Here is a 24,533-nt window from a genome sequence, read left to right as displayed (position 1 = left end):
AGCCATGGTCGGATGGGTAACAACCCCTGAAAGCGAGTATACTGATTTCAGGCAGAGTTACCACCTACGGACCCAAAGAATCCGACCACGCAGGAATGGGAGGCGTAGTAACGTCTGTAATCAGACGAGAAACACGCCCATCCCCCCCCAAGAGGGGCTCGTGATGACCCTCAGGGAATTTGGGACAGGAGGCCAAACGCTGTTGTAATACTTCGTATCTGGCAACAGCCAGAGTCCCGCCATGCGATCCACCCACTAGTCAGCAACAGGGAACCCGAAGGCATGTTAGACTGAGGGTGTATGATACAGGTGCAGGTCAACATTCACTCTAACCAGGATGGACCTGCTACCAGCCCGAAAACAGGGATAATAATACCTGAAATAGGCTTACCCCCGTGTAAGAGGGAAAGAGCCCAAAACAGTATCCAGTGCACAGCAGAGCCAACTGGGAAGTAACCACAGGGCGTCTACCACGCCACTTTGCGTTTTGTAGAAAAACGACATCCACCCAGGGTGGCTGTAGCGGTAATCCCTGCAAGGGGAATGACAGACTACTGAAGCACCAGGGGGAATTCATATACTGTGAAAAAACCCCTGCAGGGAGCGGTAGTCTGTGTCACAGGGGAAGAGTGCAAGAAACTGCGAGATACCCTGAGATGAAAAGGGCAGTATGGTGAAGTAACCCCAAGTGAAGTACAACAATGGGGCCTGCCCGGCGATCCGCAATTGAGAGGATCCCGAGAAAACAAACCGCCCAAGGGGGTCGTGAAAGGGGGCCGGCACTAGATGGTGCCGCATACAGAACCCTTTATGAGTCAAATCCTCCGCACTAACACCTGCAGCACATGACTTGCAGGATAGTAAAAATGGGTGCAGTATCGTGCTCTATCTCCTGGTCAGATATCTGACCCCTCTTGGCGGAAATATCAAGCAGCGCTATACTGGTCCTGACTGATGCCAAAATTAGCTGCAGGAACCCATTTTCAGCGTATGCAACACACCGTTCCATCTAAAATATGGCAAGGTGCAGCACGCAACAGTATGTGACAAACCTCACGAATATTAACAAATATATATATGCGAGGTGTCAGAATCACAAGTACTTTAGCTGTATAAGGGCAGATAAAGAAAAGGGATAGATATACACTGACAGAAGAGACAATAAAGTACAGACAGTCAGCACTAGCATAAGTCACATACAATGCAGAAATTTTATATATATATATATATATATATATATACACACACATATATATATATATATATATATATATATATATATATATATACACATACACACACACACACACTAAACAGCAAAAGGTCACTGCATTCAACTGCCCAGATTCAGTGTCTGGGAAGGCTACAGCGCTGTGTATACTGACCTAGTGGTGAGGTACGCAGGGGGACTGAGCCAAACGCCATCTCCGGAGATCTGCTGCTGCACCACAGAAAAGATGGCCGCTGGAGACCTCAGAAGCAGCGCAGCCCGCGGAGGAAGCAGCTCAGCGACGCCAGACTTTTGACACTGAAAGGCACGCTGAGCTGAGGGGAGGAGCCGCTGTAACAGGGAAGGCTTGCTCCCCTGGCCGGCTATTAACCACCGGGACGCCGGCTCCCTGCACCGATCGTTAAGTCCCTGGTGATCTAGTGGACACACAGGGTATGGGTGGCCCGCCGCCAGTGCCGGCGCCTCCGGTCTGTCCCCAAAGACCGGAGGCACAGGACTGCATTTGAAATGCGCGGATCACCTTACCTGCTCCCCGTGGATCCGGCAGCAGTCCTGGGCGCCCACAGAGTCCGGCTAGTACAGACTCTGGGGTCCCGCTGAGATCCCCAGATCTGTACTGGCGTCTCAGCGCCAGCGGGGTGACGGAGCAGCAGCTTAGACGTCCTATGGACAGTGCGACGCTGCCGCTCTGAGGAGTCCAAAGTCCTTAGAAAAAACTTTGTCCCTAAAAAAATAAAAGAAAGCTTAGGGGCTGCTAATCAGCTCCCCCTGCGCTAATGGTAAACCGACTCCGGCCGGGCACCAACTTAAACTGAGGTGCCTCTGGCTTGGGGGTGGGGTTATAGGGAGAGTGGACCCAGTGCATCCTGGGAGCTAAAAGCTTTAACTGCGTGGTGCTTGGATTTGGTTCCCAACTTATACCCCAAGGTCACCCTGTGGACCCCCTATGGACCCTGAAGTAGAAAGAAACAGTGCAGCTTGCTCTGCTGTTAGTGTCCAATATAACCAGAATCCCTGATACCAATTAAGCAGCACAGGGTATCTGGTTAAGGACAACCTAATGAGAGAGCAAGGAAAAAGATAAAGGTAAGATACTTGTCTGTCCCTGTAGACTCCCAGGTAGGATCGTGGTGCGGAGGTTCCAAGTGCGCACTAGGTCCCCCCCAGCTGTGTGGGACACTAACAGCAGAGACAAGCTGCACTGTTTCTTTTGTGCCATATGTCAGTGACACTCATCTCATGTCTGATACTTGTATGACATGGGAAAGCAGCATCTGACTTATAAGTGCACTTACTTTTGATTTAACACTCTATCTAGGCTCAATTTACTTTACATTCTCCCAGGTAGAAGGGAGGGACGCCTCCAACTAATTAATCATTGTGATTGTAATTATATATTATATCCGTGGTTTTCAGCTTTTTAATATTTGTCATTTGTTACCTTTTATGATACCTATATTTTTTTCCACTTATTTTCGCCAGACCTATATGTGCATATACTACTGTTACCCCATATTTGATATTCAAGAGCATAACATTAGGTCTATGGTCAGGACTGCTGATTGTCTTATTGTTATTTACTCATTATAGTTGTTATACGGTCCAATTGGACCTGTTGCTGAGAATATATTTAATATTCTCCCTGTATTGATATTGATCTTAGGGGTGCAGCTAGCACATACAGGATCACTTGTGATCACGTATTTTTGTTTGTTTGTCAGTCTGTCTTGCACTTATTATTCATATTGCAGGAGGGTGGCAGCATTATTTTAATGATAATTAATAAAGATTTATATTTTATCTTATATCATATTTTCATATATACAGTCAGGTCCATAAATATTGGGACATTGACAGAATTTTCATATTTTGGCCTCAATTCACCACCACAATGGCTTTGAAATGAAACAAACAAGATGTGATTTAACTGCAGACTTTCAGATTTAATTTGAGGGTAATTACATCCAAATCAGGTGAGCGGTGTAGGAATTACAACGGTTTCTATATGTGCCTCCCACTTTTTAAGGGGCCAAAAGTAATGGGACAAACTAAACAATCCTAAATCTAACTATCACTTTTTAATACTTTGTTGCAAAACCTTTGCAGGCAATTACAGCCTGAAGTCTGGAACGCATAGACATCACCAGACGTTGGGTTTCATACCTGGTGATGCTCTGCCAGGCCTTTTTCCCTTCAGTTTTGTCTTCATCAAGTGAAATGCATGCTCAATCGGATTCAGGTCAGGGGATTGACTTGGCCATTGCATAACATTCCACTTTTTAGCCTTAAAAAACTTTGGTTGCTTTTGCAGTATGCTTCGGGTCATTGTCCATCTGCACTGTGAAGCGCCATCCAATGAGTTCTGAAGCATTTGACTGAATATGAGCATATAGTATTGCCCGAAACACTTCAGAATTCATTCTGCTGCTTTTGTCAGTAGTCACATCATCAATAAATACAAGGGAACCAGTTCCATTGGCAGCCATACATGCCCACGCCATGACACTTCACTGATGAGGTGGTATGTTTTGGATCACGAGTAGTTCCTTTCCTTCTCCATACACTTCTCTTCCCATCACTCTGGTACAAGTTGATCTTTGTCTCATCTGTCCATAGGATGTTGTTCCAGAACTGTAATGGCTTTTTTAGATGTTGTTTGGCAAACTCTAATCTGGTCTTCCTTTTTTTGTGGCTCACCAATGGTTTACATCTTGTGGTGAACCCTCTATATTCACTCTTGTGAAGTCTTCTCTTGATTGTTGACTTTGACACATATACACCTACCTCCTGGAGAGTGTTCTTGATTTGGCCAACTGTTGTGAAGGGGTTTTTCTTCACCAGGGAAATAATTCTTCTGGCATCCACCACAGTTGTTTTCCGTGGTCTTCCGGGTCTTTTGGTGTTGCTGAGCTCTCCGATGCGTTCTTTCTTTTTAAGAATGTTCCAAACAGTTGATTTGGCCACACCTAATGTTTTTGCTATCTCTCTGATGGGTTTGTTTTGATTTTTCAGCCTAATGATGGCTTGCTTCACTGATAGTGACAGCTCTTTGGATCTCATATTGAGAGTCGACAGCAACTGATTCCAAATGCAAATGTCACACCTAGAATCAACTCCAGACCTTTTACCTGCTTAATTGATAATGAAATAACGAGGGAATAGCCCACACCTGTCCATGAAATAGCTTTTGAGTTGATAGTCCCATTAGTTTTGGCCCCTTAAAAAGTGGGAGGCACATATAGAAACCGTTGTAATTCCTACACCGTTCACCTGATTTGGATACAATTACCCTCAAATTAAATCTGAAAGTCTGCAGTTAAAGCATATCTTGTTTGTTTCATTTCAAAGCCATTGGGGTGGTGAATAGAGGCCAAAATATGAAAATTCTGTCAATGTCCCAATATTTATGGACCTGACTGTAATTGGAGAGAGCCCCATGAAAGGAGTTTCTTTTTTTCTTTGTTTTCACTTACCTTAGTATACTCTGAGGGAGCACCTCTATATTATATATTAGAATTTCTATATCCTCGACCAATTTGGGTTTTCTCCTGTGAAATTGTGTTTTTTTTTCCCTTTATCCCCCATTCCCTATTAATAATACCTTTTAAAATCGGTTAGGGAGCAACACCCCGCTAAAATAAGCTAGCAGTAACACTAGCCTGTCCATACGCCTTGTGCTGCAAACTGGAATAAACACCTCCAATTTGCTCAGGAACACCATAATTGGATAGTAAATGATTAGAAACACCTGATGAATCACATTCCAATGACACCATGCAGATGGTAGGGTAAGGATATGAAGACAACAGCATGGATCCAACTAGCATCGCCACAACTCTAAAGGCTGATGGAGAGGCAACGTTATGGAGTGCATCACATTTGGGCTAATATTCCCCAAAAATATACCAAAATCCATGCCTAGAATTTAAGCCGTATGAAGGGCAAATTGTGGCCAATAAAAGTACAAAACTGGTAGTCATATCTGGCCACTCAGTGTATATAGAACCTCTATTAATCTGGTTACATACTAGATAGAAAATGTGGTCTGCTATGTCCTTTTTCACTGAAAAATAAAGTTTTAACTCAAGATTTTCTGGGAGATTCAAAAGGAAATTATGAAAAACAAGGGACCTAACATGAGTAATCATTGCTAACCATGAAATGCAGTTTTTTCAAGTTTAACTAGAACTCAGTCACGCTCTAGAGCTACATCTCTATATAATAAAACGAAGTGGTGATAAAAATGTAACCACGTTGACATGCATGTCAGACCTAAGGTGCACATGATGGTGTGTTGGGCTGCTGGGACCGGAGATCGCTCACCAGCTCCGGTCTCCACAGCCTACACACTATAACATTGGTTGCCTGGTCAGGTCTTCTAGTTTTTAAGCACGTTTAAAAACCAGGAGACCAGACAGGTGACCAGGATCTGGTCTGCGGCAGGTACACACAGACCAGTCGGTGGGAGTCGGATCTTCCGAAGATTGGACAACTGTGTACCCAACTTAAGAGACACAAATCTAAATACACATGCAGAGATGCGATACTGTATCACACAATCAAATTCAATTTAGGCAATATTGGGCGCAACAGCTAGTATACAATATAGATAAAGTTTCCCACTTTCAACCTATGCCAGTAGTCATGGGATCCTTCTTTGACAAACTGGATATACCCCCTAATCAAAGAATAGTGGGGCAAACAATCTGAGTAGATGATCCAGTAGACAAGCAGGTGGATGCTTCCAAATGGATAGAGCAAATCGTCGAGATAGCTGAAATCGTCCTAACTGTCCCTCCAAAGACCCCATAATGTAGTGAAACCAGTGGCGTAACTAGGGTATTTGGAGCCCAGGGCAAATTTAAAAATAGAACCCCACCTCCCCATGCCAAAAAAATGGGCGTGGTCACTTAAAAATGGGGTGTGTCAACATGACACACCCCTTTCACGTCACTCTGAACATTCCTTTCCATATGCACCTTATTGCAGTGCCCCTTATACAGTAACCCCAGTAGTGGTCCCTCTTATGCAGGTCCCCAGTAGTGATCCCCCTTATACAGTGCCCCCAGTCGTGGTCCCCCTTATGCAGCGCCCTATGCAGTGGTTTCCCCCCTATGCAGTGACCCCAGTAGTGGTCCCCCTTATGCAGTGACCCCAGTAGTGGTCCCCCTCCTATGCAGTGACCCCAGAAGTGGTCCCCCATTGCAGTGCCCCCAGTAGTAGTACCTGCAGTAGAGGTCTTCCCTCTCCCAGTAGCTGTCCCCAGTAGAGGTCCCCTCCCGATGCAGTGCCCCCCAGTAGTAGTCCGCAGTAGAGGTCCCCCTCCCGATGCAGTGCACAGCAGCCCACTGCAAGAGCCGACTCATTGGCTGCTGAAACACACACATCGCCGCCGCGTCAGGGTGCTGGGAAGCCTGAGTAAATGTATAGTGCTGACGGCACCCACTGAGGTCGGCACTACACTGGCCCAGGGCACGAGCCCCGGCGGCCCTGCCCTAGTTACGCCACTGAGTGAAACCCTCACTCTACCCGATGATTTAAGGTCTTCTCTCACTACCCACACTCCAATTTATTACATTTATAGATAGTGGGTTAGGATTATATCTGCCCTGTAAGAATGGAAACCTAAATCCTAAAAAAGTGGCTAAAGGGCTTGGAACTGTCAGCCCCGCGGGGCATATACTCCAGCTTCAACAATGGGGATTATCACACAGGCCATGGTGGATAATCTCCACTGGTGGAAGCAATAGCTGCCTCGGTCCTTTACAGTATGCAGTCTGAACCCGTTTTTCTGCTCTATGACGTGGCAGTTGTCAGGTGACATGCTGTTCAGACTGCATACCAGTAAGGACAGGTCAGCGTGCACTAAGAGACAGATGTTGCAAAGAGCATGTCCTATCCCGATTCTCCATTAAACAGCAATAGGTTGAAACCATAAAGTGGAGACCCAAAGTGTTGTGGTCCCGGCCCCGTGATTAAAACCCCACTAGTCCAGCGGACACCAGATAAGGATTCCCTAGGGAAAAAAAGCACCAAGGATCCCATACCAAAGTATTTCCCTTTTTAGTTAATACTCCTATGATATGACCATGCATTTTATTTAAAATTGCCAGTTCTATATTCAAAAATCCAAAATTATTATAACACATAATAATGTAATTAGTTAGGTGGCTTATTCATTCTTACATCTGTTGCCAAATCTGGCTTTACTCTGACAGTGCATCTCCTCCTGGCAATCTGGAAAGTAAAGCTGATGACACCTTTCACCTTCAATAACGCCTCTTCACACAGAGATTTCCTTTCCTGAAATTAAAGTTAGAAAATTCTAGTATTAGTATTAAATTAGAAAATAATCTAGTCATAGAAATCGTTTTCCTGCAAATTAATTACGGATATCAAAAACTTTAAATGTTTAAGTTTATATGTAAATGAACAGCAAAATGGTCATTCCTGTGCCTCTGATCCATTTAAAACAGTTTCTCAAGTCTCTTTCCAACAAACACAACAGGCCAGATTTGGGGGTTGTATTTTATAAACAGCTGAATTAAAAAGCGACAATTTTAAAATTACATGAGAGGATGGATAGAAGGTGAGGAAAATATATCTATACTGTTATGGTGGCAGAAAGTTCAAACCGTTTTGGGGGGTATATTGTCATTATTTCTTCAGTATCGCACTCGGACGAGGAGCACCATCATTTAACAGTGATATCTCTTCTTTAGTGAGGGCGGTTAAATCAATCCTGAATATAGGAGGATGATGAACCGGCCCCTAATCCTAAAACCCCGATGTTTAAACGTCAAAAGGTGGTTAAGGCTGAATTCCCTCAATCAGAACAGCTCACTGAGCTCATGGAAGAAGCTTGGGGTACTCCTGGCAAACGGTTCAAGGACCCAAAAAGACTAGGGTCTTTTAACCTTCTCCCTACTAGGGAGTTTACTACGTCGGAAGTCTCTCCCACTATTGATTCTCATGTGGCACGCCTAGTCAGAAGCTTTACGCTGCTTTTACCGCCTACATCCTTCCTTCCTTAAGGATGCCACGGACAGAAAACTAGAAACTGGTCTCAAGTCGGTCTACTCGCTGTCTGGCGCTATCACTAGGCCAGCTACAGCTGCGGTCTGGGTGGCTAAGGCTATTGAAGGATGGGCATAGGCACTGGAAGAGAGCCTGCCATCAGACGCTACCAGGGAACAACTGGCCTACAACTCCCATATTCAGGAAGCGGCCTCTTATTTGGGAGAAGCTGCGTTGAATACTGGACTTCTTGCCTCTAAGGCATCTGCAACCTCAGTAGTCGCCTGCTAGGTCCTTTTGCTACGACCATGGAAGGCAGACACGGGATCCAAGAAAGCACTCGAATCCTTACCCTTTTCTGGAGACAGGCTGTTCGAAGCAGAGTTGGACAAAATTGTGGCTACTGTAGCAGCCTCAATATCTGCCTTTCTGCCATCAGCAACTGTCCTCTTATCGGTCCTTTTGCCCGCAGGGTAAGGCAAGAGGACAATCCTTTCCCAAGCAGTCTAGTTCTCACAAGAACAGCAAGCCGCGATCCAAGCAGTCTTGGTCACCAGACATCCAGCTTCCAAGTCTGGCGACAAACCCTCCACCTGATGGGACGGGCCTCCTCCTGGGGATCCCAGGGTGGGAGGCTTACTTCTTCAATTTTCTGACTCTTGGTGTCAAAAAACAACAGATGCCTGGGTCAGAGAAGAGGTCTCAGGGGTACGCCCTCACCTTCCTGAGGCGTCCTTCCCACCAATTTTCTTGTATAGGTCACCCATCAGACCCTATCAAGGCCATTCACTCCCTGCTGCGGTCAGGTGTGATAATACCGGTTCCTTCTGCTCAGAGGGGAACTTGTTTTTAGTCCACTCTTTTTGATTCAGAAGCCGAATGGTTCTAAATCGGCCTATTCTGAATCTCAAACCCCTCAACAAATTTATCCAAGTGCCAAGTTCTGCATGGAAATTGGAAACTATATGATCAATTGTCCTGGCATTGGAGCCTGGGAATTTCATGGTTTCGCTGGACATTCTGGATGCATGTACCTATTACTCCAACCCACCAGCGGTTCCTACGGTTTGCTGTTCTGCAACAACAGTACCAGTTTCGGGCGCTGCCCTTTGGTCTGTCAACAGCCCCTCGAGTCTTTACCAAAATAATGTCAGTAATGGTGGCCCGCCTCAGGCACCAGGGAGTCAGAATCCTGCCATACCTAGATGACCGCTTAATCTTGGCACACTCACCGGTTGCTACAACGCCATCTCCAGCTGACCATGGACTGCCTGCAAACACACAGCTGGATCATCAGTTGGAAAAAGTCCTCCCTATCTCTGACACAGCGCATGGTACATCTGGGGGCACTCCTGGATTATCAAATACAGAGGATCTTGCAGCCAACAGACAAGATTTTGACACTACACTTGCGTGTGCACAGCTTGCTCCACAATCGGAGGGTATCAATTCACTCAGCAATGCAGGTCCTAGGGTCCATCGATATGGTGGAGTACGCCCAGTTCCACTGAAGGCCCCTTCAAGTGATTCTCTCTTGGTGGAACGATCAGTATCATCTCACCCGGTCCCAGACGATCCTCCTCTCTCCGGAGATATGGCTTTCCCTCTCATGGTGGCTACAGACGTCCCATCTGGACAAGGGTCGCCCCTTCTGGATTCCAATTGGGAACTTCTCACTACAGATGCCATCCCTCGCAGATGGGGAGCATTAAGCGCCCTTGCCTGCACCCAGACCTACCTCGTCTGTCTTTGACGGCGTGGCTCTTGAGTCACCCCTCTTAAAAGCCAAGGGTTTCGCTCGCCCTCTGGGCCAGACAATGCTCAGGGTGCGCAAGCCTGCCTCAGCTCGCATCTATTACAGAGTTTGTCACTCTTACTTCCAATGGTGTTTCCCCAGAGGCTATGACCCTACAGTTTTTAGGGTCTCCCTTGTGCTTGCCTTTCTCCAGGCTGGGTTAGACATCGGCCTCCACCTGGCCTCCCTTAGAGTTCAGGTTTCTGCTCTGTCAATCTGGTTCCAGCGAAGGATCGCTCCCCTGTCTGATGTTAGAACATTCTTGCAGGGTGTTCTCCGCATTCAACCTCCTTTTGTCCCTCCGGTGGATTCATGGGATTTGGGCCTGGTTCTCCGGGCTCTACAGGCTCTTCCGTTTGAACCTCTGGACTCAGTAGATCGCAAGTGGTTGACAGAAAAGACACACTTTCTCTTCGCTATCTCCTCTGTCCGCAGGGTATCTGATTTGGCAGCTCTTTCCTGTCGCTCCCCCTTCTTGATCTTTCATCCAGACAGAGCTGTCCTCCATACCCAGGCTGGTTACCTTCCTAAAGTGGTAACCCGGTTCCATTTGAGAAGAGACTGTAGTTCCAGCCTTCCAGAGTTAGGATCTTTCTGCAGGTGAAGCCTCCTTGGATGTGGATCGTACTAATTCCTTTAGGAAATCAGATTCTCTCTTTGTGTTGTATGGCTTTCACAAGCGAGGCTGGCCAGCTAACAAACAACTCTGGCTCAATGGCTCCGCATGACAATCTCTCAGGCCTACACACAATCTAATCTTCCTGTTCCAAACAGGGTTACAGCACATTCTACTAGGTCTGTTGCACCCTTTGTGGGCGATCCGACATGGCGCTTCTGCTGAACAATTGTGCAAGGCAATCACATGATCTTCTTTCCACACCTTTCTCAGGTTCTACGCTTTTGATAACTTTGCCGCTCATGGATGCTTCCTTTGGGCATCGGATTTTCCTTTCGGCTCAGGAGTGTCCCAACCCTTAGGGAAAACTGCTATGGGACATCCCCATGGTATCCCTGTGGACTCCCTATGGACCCTAAAGAAGAAATTAAGAGTTATGGTATACTTACCTTTGTTAATTCTATATCTTCAAAGTTCATAGGATCCACAGTGTGCCCACCCTGACGCACCTGGCCTCATTGGGTATTTTGTCTCTTGATCACTTCATCTGTTTCTTGAAAGTAATGTTCTTCCTTCTCCTCTTTCCTGCTCCTGCCTTGGGCTTGTTTACAAAACTGTCTGCCAGTGGCTGGGGGCGGGGTATATGTGGAGGAGACCAGTGCATCCTGGGAGCTAAAGCATTAATTGTTTGGCGCCCGGATCTCTCCAACCACACACACACACCCCATGGTATCCCTGTGGATCCTATGGACTTCGAAGAAATAGAGTTAACAAAGGCCATAACACCTAATTTGTTTTAGTTTGACTGGTAGCATGGCTGTTTACAATTTTTCATGCAGCAGACCAGTGGATAAATTCATGAAAAAAACCCCACACCAGGCTAGCTCTAAAGCCAAACACAAGGCACTTGTCGCAGGCCCACCCAAGTCTCCCCAAAACCATATCAGGACAGATACGGCTGACTGACTCCGAAGAACGGTCCTGTAGTGCGCACTCTGCTATACGTGTGCAAGGAATTTCTTATATACTAGCCGTTTATGTCTGACACTAATTTTTTGATTTATGTCACCAAGTGGTCTATTTACTAAGTCATGGACGGAAATAATGTACCAGCCAACTAGCTTGTTTTTTCCATTAAAAACACAAAACTGGAGTGTTTATGCTTCTATAAACCTGTCTGCCAAGTTCTCTTATGCATCTGCTGTAAGGTGCCATGTTAGGAAGGAAGTGCTCCTCTGTACAGGGAGGAATTGTTGAGCCAAACATAGGGAAGAGTAAGCGATATCACAGTAACTCTGATACCTGCATATCAGCTTGTTGACCTTTATGAAACACCATCTGGAAACCATCCAAAGCTCCAGGAGAAGTGTCAGCTGTATGCAATGGAGTGGGCAGGTAATACACCCCATTCCCATTTTAATGTTTAAGAAGAATTCTTACCAGATTATCTAGTCCATGCACATGGAGCATTATAGTCTTTGCTCTTTTGTTGGAACTTGAAATGAAGGATTGTGGTTTATTTGTTCTACTCTTTGTTTCTGGTGTATAGAACTGAATAGATGGACTAAGCAATACGTAAATGGTCTGTGCAAGGAGCTTTATATGGTTACTTGTATCACACCTGGAAGGAAGAGAAGGTGAGACTAGGTCAGTTGTATTCTGGTCTTACCTGTCTTATATGTATACACAGGTTAATATAAAGGCATCTTGTAACATTGACAAATATACAAACATATGTAAATAGTTTATATACCTTATTTAACCTTGTGATATTTAAAAAGAGTTTTTTCATTACCAATGAATTGGAAGCCTGTGAGGAAGCACATATTTCTAACGGCATGAAGCACCACCGATCAGTGAAAGGGCACTTTAGCTCAGTGGTTCTCAAACTCGGTCCTCAGGACCCCACACAGTTCACTTTTTCCAGGTCACCCAGCAGGTGTCATTACTCACTGACACATTTTAAAATATTCACAGGTGGAGCTAATTATTTCACTTGTGATTCTGTGAAGAGACCTAGAAAACATGCACTGTTTGGGGTCCTGAGGACCTGATTCAGACCCGTTCGCTAGATGTGGCCGCTCGCTCCCAGCATATGTAAATTCAGCTAAGTGACGTCACAGCAGGCAATCGCACAGCAAGGCATAAGCACGGCCACTATGTCTTGGCAAGCGATCACTTTGTGTTTATAGACGCCCACCAGCCTGTCTTTAGCCGCCCACTAGCGCATGTCATCTCCAGGAAGTATATACAACCATCGGTCCATCGGGATCCATCGGATCCGAGAGCGGCGCTGGCGGTTGCCTTTACCCTACTGCAAGCATTTCAGTGTAAAAACCAGCCAGGTGATGTGTGCTCTGACGCTGCTTGTTAATTATGCACCTCTCTGAAACGGCGTTGAAACACTCAGGCCAGCGTTCGCAACTCCACTCCCCAGTTACTACTGCCCTGCCCCTGTTACCACCCACAAACGGCCTCTCCTGTCAATCATTCCACTGGGCTGTCTTTGCTGGGCGAGCGAGTGCTTCCCGATCGCTCGAACAAGTTCGCGCATGCGCACTGCGATGCATACGCAAATGCATAACATCGGCCGCTTGCAAGAGGGTCTGAATCAGGTCCAGAGTTTGATAACCTGTGCTTTAGATGGAAAAAAAAAAAAAAAAGTGTCAAATATTGGGGGAGATGTACGAAGCTCTGGAAAGTGATAAACTGGAGAGTGATAAATTTCCAGTCACTCAGCTCCTGTCATATTAACAGGCTGTGTTTGAAAAATGACAGTTTATCACTCTCCAGTGCTTAGTACATCTGCCCCATTATAACTAACTTCCCTTCATTTCCAATAACAGTATTTTACTGGGGAAAAGAGACAGGACACATCTATTGAGACACTGATTAAGACCAGGTGAAATGGAGACTAATACCCCTTTTACACTGCTGCAAAAATGAGAGTTATGGTAAAACTTACCTTTGTTAAGTCTCTTTCTTCGAAGTCCATAGGGTCCACAGGGAGACCTTGGGGTGTAGGTGGTGGATGAGGAATCCGGGCATTACGAGTTAAAGCTTTCTGCTCCCAGGATGCACTGGGTCCACTCTCCCTACACCCCGCCCCCGAGGTACCTCAGTTTGTGACAAGCCAAAGGCCGGAGGAGGATCAAAAAAAGAGAAGGAAGATTGGTACACACAAGAATCACACTCACAGAGAAGGCGACAGAAAAATGGCGACCAGAAACATAGCCCATATGAAGCCGGGTGCATCATGGCGGGTGCCCTGTTGACCCTATGGGCATCAAAGAAAGAGTTTACAAAGGCAAGTTTTACCATAACTCATTTTCTTCTTCAGGGTCCATAGGCTCCACCTCTGGAAGGCCCTATTTGTTCACTAGGAGTTGAAACACCTCTTGGTGAAGAGACCATTCCCCTGGATGCACGTCGTGATGGCTGAGGAAGTCCGCTTCCCAATTGAGTTCTCCCGAAATGAACACTGCCGAGAAGGCTGGGAGGTAACACTCTGCACAAGTTAGGATGACACTTCTGTCATGGCTGCCTGACTTAGCCTCCTAGATGGTTGATGTACACCACCATGGTGGCGTTGTCGGACTGAACATGCACCGCTTTGCCGTGAAGAATGTGTCTTGACATCATGATGGCCCTGTACACACCCCCAAGCTCCAGTAGGTTGACTGGAAGGATTGCTTCGTCCGCCGCCCAACGGCCCTGAAATGAGTGTGGGCCGGTCACCACGCCCCAACCCCGGAGACTGGCATCCGTTGTCAGAAGAACCCAGTCCGGGATCCAAAATGGGCGACCCTTGGTGAGATGAGTTGTTTGTAGCCACCAAGACAGACGCACCTCCGGAGAAGAACCAGCCTCCGAGTCCTGATCTGGGAGGTAACCCATTCCACTTGGATAGTATCAGCCCCTGCAGGGGCCTGGAATGGAACTGGGCATATTCCACCATGTCGAATGTGGACACCATGGATCCTAGAACCTGCATCGCCGAGTGAACAGACACCCGGCGACTTCGCAGGCAACTGCGCACCCGCAGTTGTAGAGAGGAGATCTTTTTTGAAGTTAGAAAAATCCTCTGCTGATGAGAATCCAGAAAGGCTCCCACATGAACCATCCTCTGAGGGAATTAGGGAGGACTTTTTCCACTTGATCAGCCACCCGTGCACCTGCAGACAAGCGATTGTCAGGTGCAGATGCTGTTGAAGTACTTCCGGAGAGCCCACCAACAAGAGGAGGACGTCGAGGTACGGGAGGAGTCGTATACCCTGACTCTGTAGGTGGGCTGCCATGACAGCCATAATTTTGGTAAATACCCTTGGAGCCGTGGAGAGGCCAAAGGGCAGCGCCCGAAACTAAGTGTTGTTGCAGTATAGCAAAACATAGATAACGCTGGTGGGAAGGCGCTATGGGGACATGTAGGTATGCATCCTGAATGTCCAGTGATACCATGTAATCCCCAGGTTCCATAGCAAGTATGATGGATCGCAAAGTTTCCACCCTGAACCTGGGCACCCTGAGGAACCTGTTCAGAGATTTTAGGTTGAGGATACGCCGATGAGACCCATTCTGTTTTGGAACCAGAGTAGTAACCAGTCCCGTGCCGAGATAGTGAAACTGGAACAATTACCCCTGCTTTCAGCATTCACTCTATGGCTTCCTGAATCTGCAAGGCCTTGGTCTTGTACAGAGGGGGGCTCGTGCAGAAAAACTATTGGGGAGGTCTGGTGACGGAAAGTACCTCTGAGCATTTTTTTACCCAAGCATCCTTTGTGGTGTGACACCAGTACTGGGCAAACTGAAGAAGTCGGCATCCGACCCTGGGATCCCCCAGAGGGAGGCCCGTCCCATCAGGTTGAGGGTTTATCCTGACTTGGAAACAGGGAGTCTGCCACTCCAGGCCTGTTTCTTAGGCTTAGAGGTCGACTTGGCCGCTGATTGTCTAGGGAAAGACTGTCCTTTAGGCTTTCCTTGAGAAAGAAAAATACCGAAAGGAAGAGGTTCTAGCCTTTGAAGGCGCAGATGCGGATGGCAGAGAAGCGGACTTAGATTTTGCCAGTGTGTCTACAATTTTGTCCAGGTCTGGGCCAAAACAATACCTCCCCCATTGAAGGCCAAGGCCTCCAGGCCCTTTTTGGAATCATCATCCGCCCTCCAGGAGCGTAAACCACAAAGAGCGGCGAGCAAACACGGCTGCGGCCGAGACTCTGGAGGTCAGTAGACTGGCATCCAAAGCCGCCTTACCAATATAGGAGTCTGCATCCCTCATGTGGCCCACTAAAGACCTTTGAGTCTCAGAAGCCTCCTCAGGGAAGGTGTCCTCCAGCACATTTGCCCAGCTCTCAATGTGGTACCGGACGGGATTGCATGTAGAGCGGTAACCCCTGATAGGGAGTAACAGTCTGAGGCCCAAGAGTAGATTGCAATAATTGCGGGATACCCTGAGAGAGAAGGGTGGCTGTTTGGGGTAATCCTATATGGGGCAAAACAGCCAGAACCACCAGACGATCCGCAATGGAGGCCAGCACCTGAGAAAAAAAAAAAAGCCCAAGGGGGATCCTGTCCCATTGTTTGGGGGTTTGAGGGACCAGGCAACTGATAGCACCTCACACATAGCCCATCCTGAGATAAATCCTCCTTACTTACCCCTGCAGCGCAGCACCTGCAGGAGAGCAGAGTGGGTGCAGCAGAGCACTCGACCTCCTCATCAGACATGTCTGTGCCAAACATATAATCAGGAAGCGCAAAACTGGTTACCCACAAAGTATGCAAAACACTGATCCAACATTATGGCACCGTGTAGCACACAACCGTATGTGACAGACCTCACAAATACTTGAGTCTATATATGTGAGATCAAAGAAACCTCCCCACACACACCTGTCAGGGCTGTATGAAAAGGAAAGGGATAGATATAGAACTACAGAATCAGAAAAAAAGACACAGACACTCAGCGCTAGCATAAGTCACATACAATGCAGATAGAAATTACTTACTGCACCTTGGCACTACAATCAACTGCCCAGATTCAGTGTCTAGGAAGGCTATAGTGCTGTATACACGAATCCCAGGGGAGAGGTATACAGGGGGACCAGTCTGCACGCTGCCAGAGAGATCTGCGATGCTCCAGAGACAATGGCCGCCGGAGGCCTCAGAGGGAGTGTGGCCGTAGGAGGAGAGCAGCTCAGCAATGCCAGACCTTAGCGGAAAGGCACGCTAAGCTGAGGGGAAGTGCCGCTAAACAGAGATGGCTGCCTCCTCTGGCCGGCAATTAACCACCGGGACGCTGGTTCCCACTTCCAGCTCCAAGTCCCTGGTGGTCTAGTGGATGCGCAGGGTATGGGGGGCCTGCCGCCACTGCCACCACCTCCAGTCTGTTCCCAGAGACTGGAAGTAAAAGATTGCTCAACACGCGGATCACCACAAGCGGTGATCCGCTCTTACCTGTCCCCCTAGATCCGGCAGCAGTCCAGGGAGTCATAAGCCCTAATTAAGCTAATTAGGGCTTATGAAGGGAACCACAGTTGACTGTTGTGTTTCAAGGGATAAGTTCTGTGTCAGATCTCTCACTTTTTCTCCTCTGCATACAATAAGAGAATAAGCAGCAGAGTCTGTAAGCAATAACTGTCATTCCCGACTTTTGCTTCTTTCTCCTTGTTCGCTATACCAGTATTGCTGCAGTACCTCAATTAAGATACACTGACCTCCAAGGTGTGCTAATTGTTTCTAGTTTTGCTACTAACCCTGGTGTTTTTTTTTATTACTGTACACGTTAAGTGTTGTACTATGTGATATGTCCTCATATTTCACCTATTTTAATCTGTGGTGTTAGCAAAACAGATCCTGAATACACTTCTATTCATCAATGTTATATGACATAAAACCTTATGTCATCAGATGTGTCTAAGTCTAGTCTTGTAAGTAATTTTTATGACCATTGTTGTACAATAAAAGCTATATTTTAAACATTATTAGATACATTTTCTGTACTTTAACCCATGAGTGCACCCACATAAAGTTCTTTACCTCTATATACTGTATAAAATACTGATAGACAACTCTAACATGGTTAGGTGGTTGTTATATAACTGATATTTAATCATACCTCGATACAGAAACCCCTTTTTGATCAGTGCGGTGATTTTTTTCCCCCTCCTTTCCCCTTCCCCCATTTACTTCATACCCCAAGGTCTCCCTGTGGAGCCTATGGACCCTGAAGAAGAAATAGTCATTTTATGGAATACAGCTGTGCCATCAAAAAAAATAGTCATTTTAATTTACCTATTCCTTATGTTCGCCAAACTTTTCATCATACCAAGCTCACTCTTCATTATTTCACAGTTATTAGGATTTTCACACAAATAGCGAATGGTCTGTTCCAGGGAAATAAAGAAAAACAGATTGAATCTTTTTATGTACTGTTTTACACAAGCATACAATGTATAAACACATCTTTATACAGAGGAATTTGTCGAAGCTGGATTATTGGCTGAGACAAGATCAGTTTAAAATTGAATCACAGCGACACCATCTTGCGACTGGCCGCAAGACGCCATCTTGGAAATGAGAAGCGCCATTTTAGATAAACTCACACTTTAGTACATGTGGCGATATTACTATTAGCATCATGCGAATGCATCTGTGACCATCGCCATAAGTTACGACGATTCACCAAAAGCCCATTTCATGACTTTAAGTAGTTTGGGTGCTCTGGATAAAGTGTATATTATTATAATTCCCCTAAAGGATATATTTCAGAAATGGCTTTACAGTGTGTCAAAATTGGATTGCATTAGCAACAACAGAGCAAATGGCCACGTGACAACTAGCCTGTGTAGACAAGCTTCCTGGATATAACGTCTGCTCTCACTCCAGGTGGCTCTGCTCGAATACACACCTTACATTAGCAGGCTTCCTGCAATAAAATACCTTCAAAGCCAAGAGAGTTATCTTAGGTTTGGGTCTTGTAGCTGTGCTAATTTGCATTTACACAAGAACCAGGGAGAACAAAGGACTTTACTTTTTAGCCTGGGAAGGGTGGGGGCTGCTGAGAGAGGGGGGCGTGTGGAACTATAAGGCTCAGCATTCCACACTGCTAGGTGTCCACTTAGTTTAAGTGAGATTTAAGTGCACCATTTCTCATACACACATTAATATGCACAATTGCGCTGGTAACTAATCGCATATTAGCGAATGCATAAGATCCTATATGAAAACGCTGTTCATTAGCTTTATGCACACGCATCTGCTCCAAGTTAACTAGCGTCTTTATATCAAACCCTGCATACTCACACATTACATATTCACATACAAGGTTCCATAAGCTTTAAGGTATAAGATTTAAGTTTGTTCATTTAGTATAAATGCTGTGAAATAAAGATTATTTGGTAACTAACGTTTTATACATGATAAGTAAGCCGTGTTTGGTATTGTACTGAGGCGTACTCTTTCAACAGAATTCCGGTATTATCGGTGTGGAGATCGCATCATGCATTCTCAACTTATGGACCGCAGAGACTTCAAGCAACAAAATGTATATTATATGAACAACTGTTAGGATGTTGCATGGGGCGGGAAACCAGAGACCCTTAGTTGTTGGAGGCTGGGTTGTGTCTATTCGAATCAGCCTGTTAAATGCTCTGTAACAGATACATCCCCCTTGACGACCAATGGCATCAGCAACAAACTTCTCTATTGTGTTGTCTATTTCTGGGGGGTATAAATATGTGTGCTCCAACACTGGGTCTTAGTCTTCTTGCTGAATGCTGACTGACGAGGGGTTTCTTGCTGATGCCTAACATCTGGACCAGAGAGCGCTGCGTATGTATAATTGTACTTGAGTCTGTATAATTCCTTTGCGCCAAATTGTGTATGGATCAATAGCGTGTAACTGACTGTACTTTTACTTGAATAATACTTTGTGCTTTGGTACCACACGTTCCAAGTCTGTTGTCTTTATTTACTGTGTGACAGCGTACGCAAAATAGCGTCATCCTTAGAGGTTTATAGGTAGGATATTAGAAGGTATAGGCAGGGGTATATAGAGGTTCTAATTCAGTATCGTTAAATTGCTCAGGGAATTTGCACAGATGGCAAAGTACCATTTAAAAAAAAAAAAAATCAGGTGTTAATTTGATATTTATGAAGTGGCTTGGCTACATTTAGCAGGCAATTTAATTTAGAATGATGCTCTGTTAAAACAGCGTGGGGAAGCACATTGTGACCGCAACATTTATTATTTTACTTTGCACACCTATGCAGGGGAGGGGTGCAGCAAAACTAGCGATGTTGGGCTACCATAAAAATCGATGTGCAGAAGCGCACACCGATAAGTGAATTGTCCCCTTAATATAGAATTTACATATATCCGACAATCTGGTTTTGTGTAATACAAAGCATTTTTCCATGTGATAAATCTAGTTTTGCATTCATTTTTACTTCATAATAATTAGGCAACCATCCCTCTTGGTTACAACCAGCATACTTATTTCAAATAATGTTGCGCATACACGGGGCTGATCTGTCCTGTCTGTCTGACATACAAATGAAACGGATCTGAAGTTCCATTTGTGCACTTAGACTAAAGGCCTCCCCATACATGGGGCGATAAAGCAGGTGATCCGACATATTGGTGCGATTTGCCTACTATATCGCACAGTGTATGGCCCTGAAGTCAGGCCGAGCGCGCTCCCGTGGGGGTCGTACATCGCACCCCCTGATCTTTCTGCAGAACCATAAGATCAGAGGATGCGATGTGCGATCCCATGGATTGCAATGCGGGTGAGGGGGGAGCCGGCATATCGGGTGGTCGGCCATCCGATCGCACCGTGTGCGTGGACCGCCCTATATGTCGGACGACGGATCCCCTGTTGCATCGCACCATGTATGGGACCACTTCTACCATTTCTCCTAATCAACATCTCATGATCCCATTAGATGTAGACGGGGATACTCAGGTTTTGTGCCCATAAACATAGATTTGCAGGAAATTATATCTAAATTAGCTATACTATTCACAGAGTATATGAGAGTACCTTACAAGTGTGTACAGTAAAATCTCTGCATTTCCATCTTAAATTCCTCACCTGGAGAGCAGACTGTACCACAGAGGTGTCCTGATGGCTGAGAAAGAGAATTAGACCTCCAAGGCAGCTTTTGTCCCTCACAATACTTGTTCTATTCTGTGGATCAGAAGCCAGGTTCCTCAGGTGGGTGACTACAGACACAGCATCCATTTTTGATTGGATATAGCTACAAGTCAGATAAGTGCAGGGGGACAGCTACTAAAATGCAAATACATGGGTATTGTTACTCAAGATTAAATATAAACAGATCACATGATCCTTTAGATAAACTGCATCATATATGAGACCTGGCAAGAATTGGGGGGACAGTTCTTAGAACCACGCTAACCTGGAAACATACTGTATAGAGTTCCAGGCACCACAATGCATACAGATCTTCAATCTTTCTAGTATGAGTAACTGCTACCAGGAAAAGTAGAGTACTGTCACAGTTGACCATCTTACATTTCTTTAAGATTATTTTAATACCTGAAAAACAATATAATGAACCTATCCTCTGTTAGACAATGTAATGAAAAGAACATAGTGCTGTATTCTTAATGGTGTTGAGGGCAAGTCCATTTTCAAATCCACCCTGCAATAGAATCAAACCCTACTTTGCTATTCTTGGATTTATCCTTCCAAACCCCACTCTAGCAGGGCTGAAGTATTATGTTCTATAATTTTAACAGTGTATGAATAACCCTCTAGCAAAAACCTCTTCTGCGTAATACCCCTTTCACACCGCTATCCTGGGTTAGAGCCGGGATTATGTACACTGGTCAATCCTGAGTGAGACCCCTTTCAGACTGGCGGCCCGACACGGCTAATTGCTGGGTCGATGATGTCACCACCATCACTTACCAAGCCGACGCTTGAAGAGATCACCTCCAATCGCTGGCTCTTCCTATGCTGAGAGGTACATGCACCGCGAGCCGAGTTGAACATATTTTCAACCCAGCTCGTTACCTGGGTTGAAATGCCGGGTCATTTCAACCTGGCCCTTTCACACTGAGCAACAACCTGGGTTATTGCTGGTAGTGTGAAAGAGGTATAATTTAAGATCGCACTCTTTACACTGTCAGACTGCTTATTCAGGTGATATACTGAACCTTGCTTGTCACAGTAGTTGTGGCATGTTTGGTAATGGCCAAACTTCTCCCAAAGCCATAATTAGTGCTTGAGTAGGACGACTCTCCATTGGGCCGACATATTAGTGTGTACCTAGCTTGACATTTCTGGTTTTGAAAAGGGACGAGATGCTCCTGCCTTATCCAGAATACATGTTCTTGTTGGCCTGAAGTTTGGGAGCACAGGAGAGAAGCATGCGTCCAATGTGCTGATGCAGCTCTGACCCTATGGGGGAGATTCCATTAGGTGAAGAGTTTACCCCATAGCTAACAATGCGTTGCCCAATTCAATCATCTCTGGGAACCTTGCATGCTAATCTCCAGAGGGTGGATTTCTCCTGGCAGCCTCAGGAGCTACAAGGAAAAAATAGTATGCAATAAAATGCCAACTTTGCATTGTAACTAGTGAGGAAGCCTAGATGCCAGCACTTTGCGTAGAATCTGTATTTGCACACGTTAACCTATGGTTTACCACACAAGGAAAATACCAAATAATCTAATAGCACCAGCCATAATAGCTGGAGCTAAACACTGCATTTAATTGAATCCCCCCCTCTGTCTGACTGGAGTACCCTGCAGCTTAATTTCTGGCCCAATGCTATATAAATCTCTTGCAAAACTAGTTTATTATTCAAAATGTTCTGTTTACAACCTGAACTCATGCCCTAAACCACGTTGGCCCGGGGTAAGTAGAACTGAAATGTGTGTAAGGGGACATCGTCTTGTGTTATAGCGGCTTTATTTATTATTGTCACCAGCCTCGTAGATTCTCACCCATCGCACAGCCTGGGGCCTGGGGGCTGCTGACACAGTGGTTAGGGCAGTTGCTCCCACTGATTAGGGGCATCACGTAGCTGATTGCTGAGAGGTGTGTGTGCAGACGCCGCCATACGGGGAATATAACAGAAACGATGCAAATGAGAATTCCGCCGTTGCTCAGTACGTCACAAATGTTATACATAGGTGTAAAGCCACCGGCAACCAGACAGCAGAGTGGACACCTGTGTAACTAATACACTAACATCATGCTCACACCATCTCACCGCGATAACACTTATTAGCCCGCTAGCCTCGCACCGTCCCGGTCTCCGCTACAGGCTGTGGCTGTGTCCTGCCTTCTTCTATTCAACTTCACAGTCACATCATCAGTGCTGCTGCTGCTAGGTCTATTACATGGTCGTTACCTGCACTCCCGAGTCCCACCAAGTTTTCTATTCAGAGCTCATTGGCCCCCAGATGTGTCATGTGTCTTCCCAATGCCGCTCTATCCAATCACCATGCAGCGTGTGATCTCGCGGCGCTAGTTTGAAAGAGTCTCGTCAGAGCGTATGTATGTACTGTTATGTTCTCCATAGATTACTTCCTGCTCCCAGCACTGCAGCAGCCGCCGTACACCGGACTCACCGGGCGCTGACACCCATCATAGCTCCGCGATCGCTGCGCTCGTTGTGCGTACTCGGGAGAGACCATCATCAGCTGCTCGGTGACAGCGATTCTCCGCTCAGCTGCAGGTTAGAGCCTCTATCCGTCACACGGACATGCTTGTACCCCCGGTGCAGGCAGCCGCCTACCGTCACAGCAGCCTGTTGTAGGGTCTGTAGCAGCTCCCCCACTGTTCATCTCTTCAATTATATCCTCTCTGGAGGGGCCAGATATAGAGATTACGTCTATTTTTCAGGTTGTTCTTTACGGGGCTCATTTAATGTTCCCGAGTAGAAATAATATCTGAGGCATTGGGTCGGGGTTCCGGGATATGGGGGCAGGTCACACCTGTCTCCTGTATGCACTGACGCTGCATTTTTGCAAGTAAAACTACGTCTGCTTTTCACACTTATTTTCCAAATGCAATAACTTAAGGCCGGGTTTATTTTCTGGAGTTACAGACGTTTATTTACAACGTATTATGTTGTTAGATTGAAAGATATTACTGTATTTGCTTGCTGTGTACTGTGCCCCTGGCCTGCCCTGTCCTGTGCATGTGCCTCGCTGCAAAAGTGATCCAAATTCTCATTTGCCAACCCCACCTCCCTTCTACCGCGTTCCGCTAACCCTGATTGCGTGTGTATTATATTCCTGGTAGCCTCAACTCTAACTACAGATGTGTCCACACTCCACATTCATCTATCAACTCACACCAAATAGCCCCATTTGGCAGGCAATCGACTTTGTGATTTGGCCACACCATGCAACTTTTCTTAAAATATGCTTCTTGTTCTGCGACTTTATGCCAATTCCCTTGCACTGTCAGCAAATTAAAGGGCATATGTATCAATCTTGATGTTAGATAGATAGATAGATAGATAGAGATATATCTATCTATGACCAACCAATCAGCTTCTAACTTACATTTTGAAGGCTGTGTTTCAGAAATGCTAGGAGCTGATTGGTGATGTATATTTCACAATTTTATCTCACATCAAGCTTTGATACTTATGCCCCTAAGACTCGGCATTTAGGGAAAAGTACACAATCTGGGTATAAAGGCAAAATACAAAGGTTCGATACAAAGGAATGCAGTCGGGATGCCGACTGTCTAATCCCGAGAGGGTCTAAAGACAGGCGTTGAAATAACGGCGCCTGTCATTTTACCTACAGCGGGTGCCCGGCATCCCGATCAAAGGTAAGCCGGGGGGGGGGGAACAGAGGGCTAGGTTACAGGCTCCCCCGGGAGACT

At 46.0% G+C, this 24,533-nt stretch overlaps 2 protein-coding genes across 6 annotated transcripts in view; one reads left to right on the top strand and one right to left on the bottom strand.

Moving 5' to 3' along the window:
• Positions 1-23,129, bottom strand: part of LOC148543066 (armadillo repeat-containing protein 1-like) — a 30,570-nt gene extending 7,441 nt beyond the window's left edge. For 2 of the 5 annotated variants that reach the window (XM_088451661.1, XM_088451700.1), the window contains exons 1-5: positions 22,903-23,037; positions 20,751-20,948; positions 17,947-18,038; positions 12,100-12,280; positions 7,418-7,534 (exon numbers count right to left, since the gene is read on the bottom strand). In XM_088451661.1, coding sequence (XP_088307787.1) covers positions 7,418-7,534; positions 12,100-12,280; positions 17,947-18,038; positions 20,751-20,900 — 540 coding nt within the window. In that variant the 5' untranslated portion in view covers positions 20,901-20,948; positions 22,903-23,037. The other 3 variants (XM_088451671.1, XM_088451690.1, XM_088451680.1) reach the window with 3 other exon arrangements.
• Positions 23,130-23,262: 133 nt separating this feature from the next.
• The window catches only part of MTFR2 (mitochondrial fission regulator 2), a 35,843-nt gene continuing 34,572 nt past the window's right edge, over positions 23,263-24,533 (top strand). Inside the window, exon 1 of the mRNA XM_088451650.1 lies at positions 23,263-23,370. The gene's annotated coding sequence lies outside the window, so the exon portion shown is untranslated. The remainder of the gene's footprint in view (positions 23,371-24,533) is intronic.

The sequence above is a fragment of the Taudactylus pleione genome, unplaced genomic scaffold (assembly GCF_031769625.1).
Source record: "Taudactylus pleione unplaced genomic scaffold, aTauple2 ptg000006l, whole genome shotgun sequence".
NCBI lineage: Eukaryota > Metazoa > Chordata > Amphibia > Anura > Myobatrachidae > Taudactylus > Taudactylus pleione.
The sequence above is the reverse complement of the archived record's forward strand: the minus strand, read 5'-3'. Positions and strand labels throughout refer to the sequence as shown.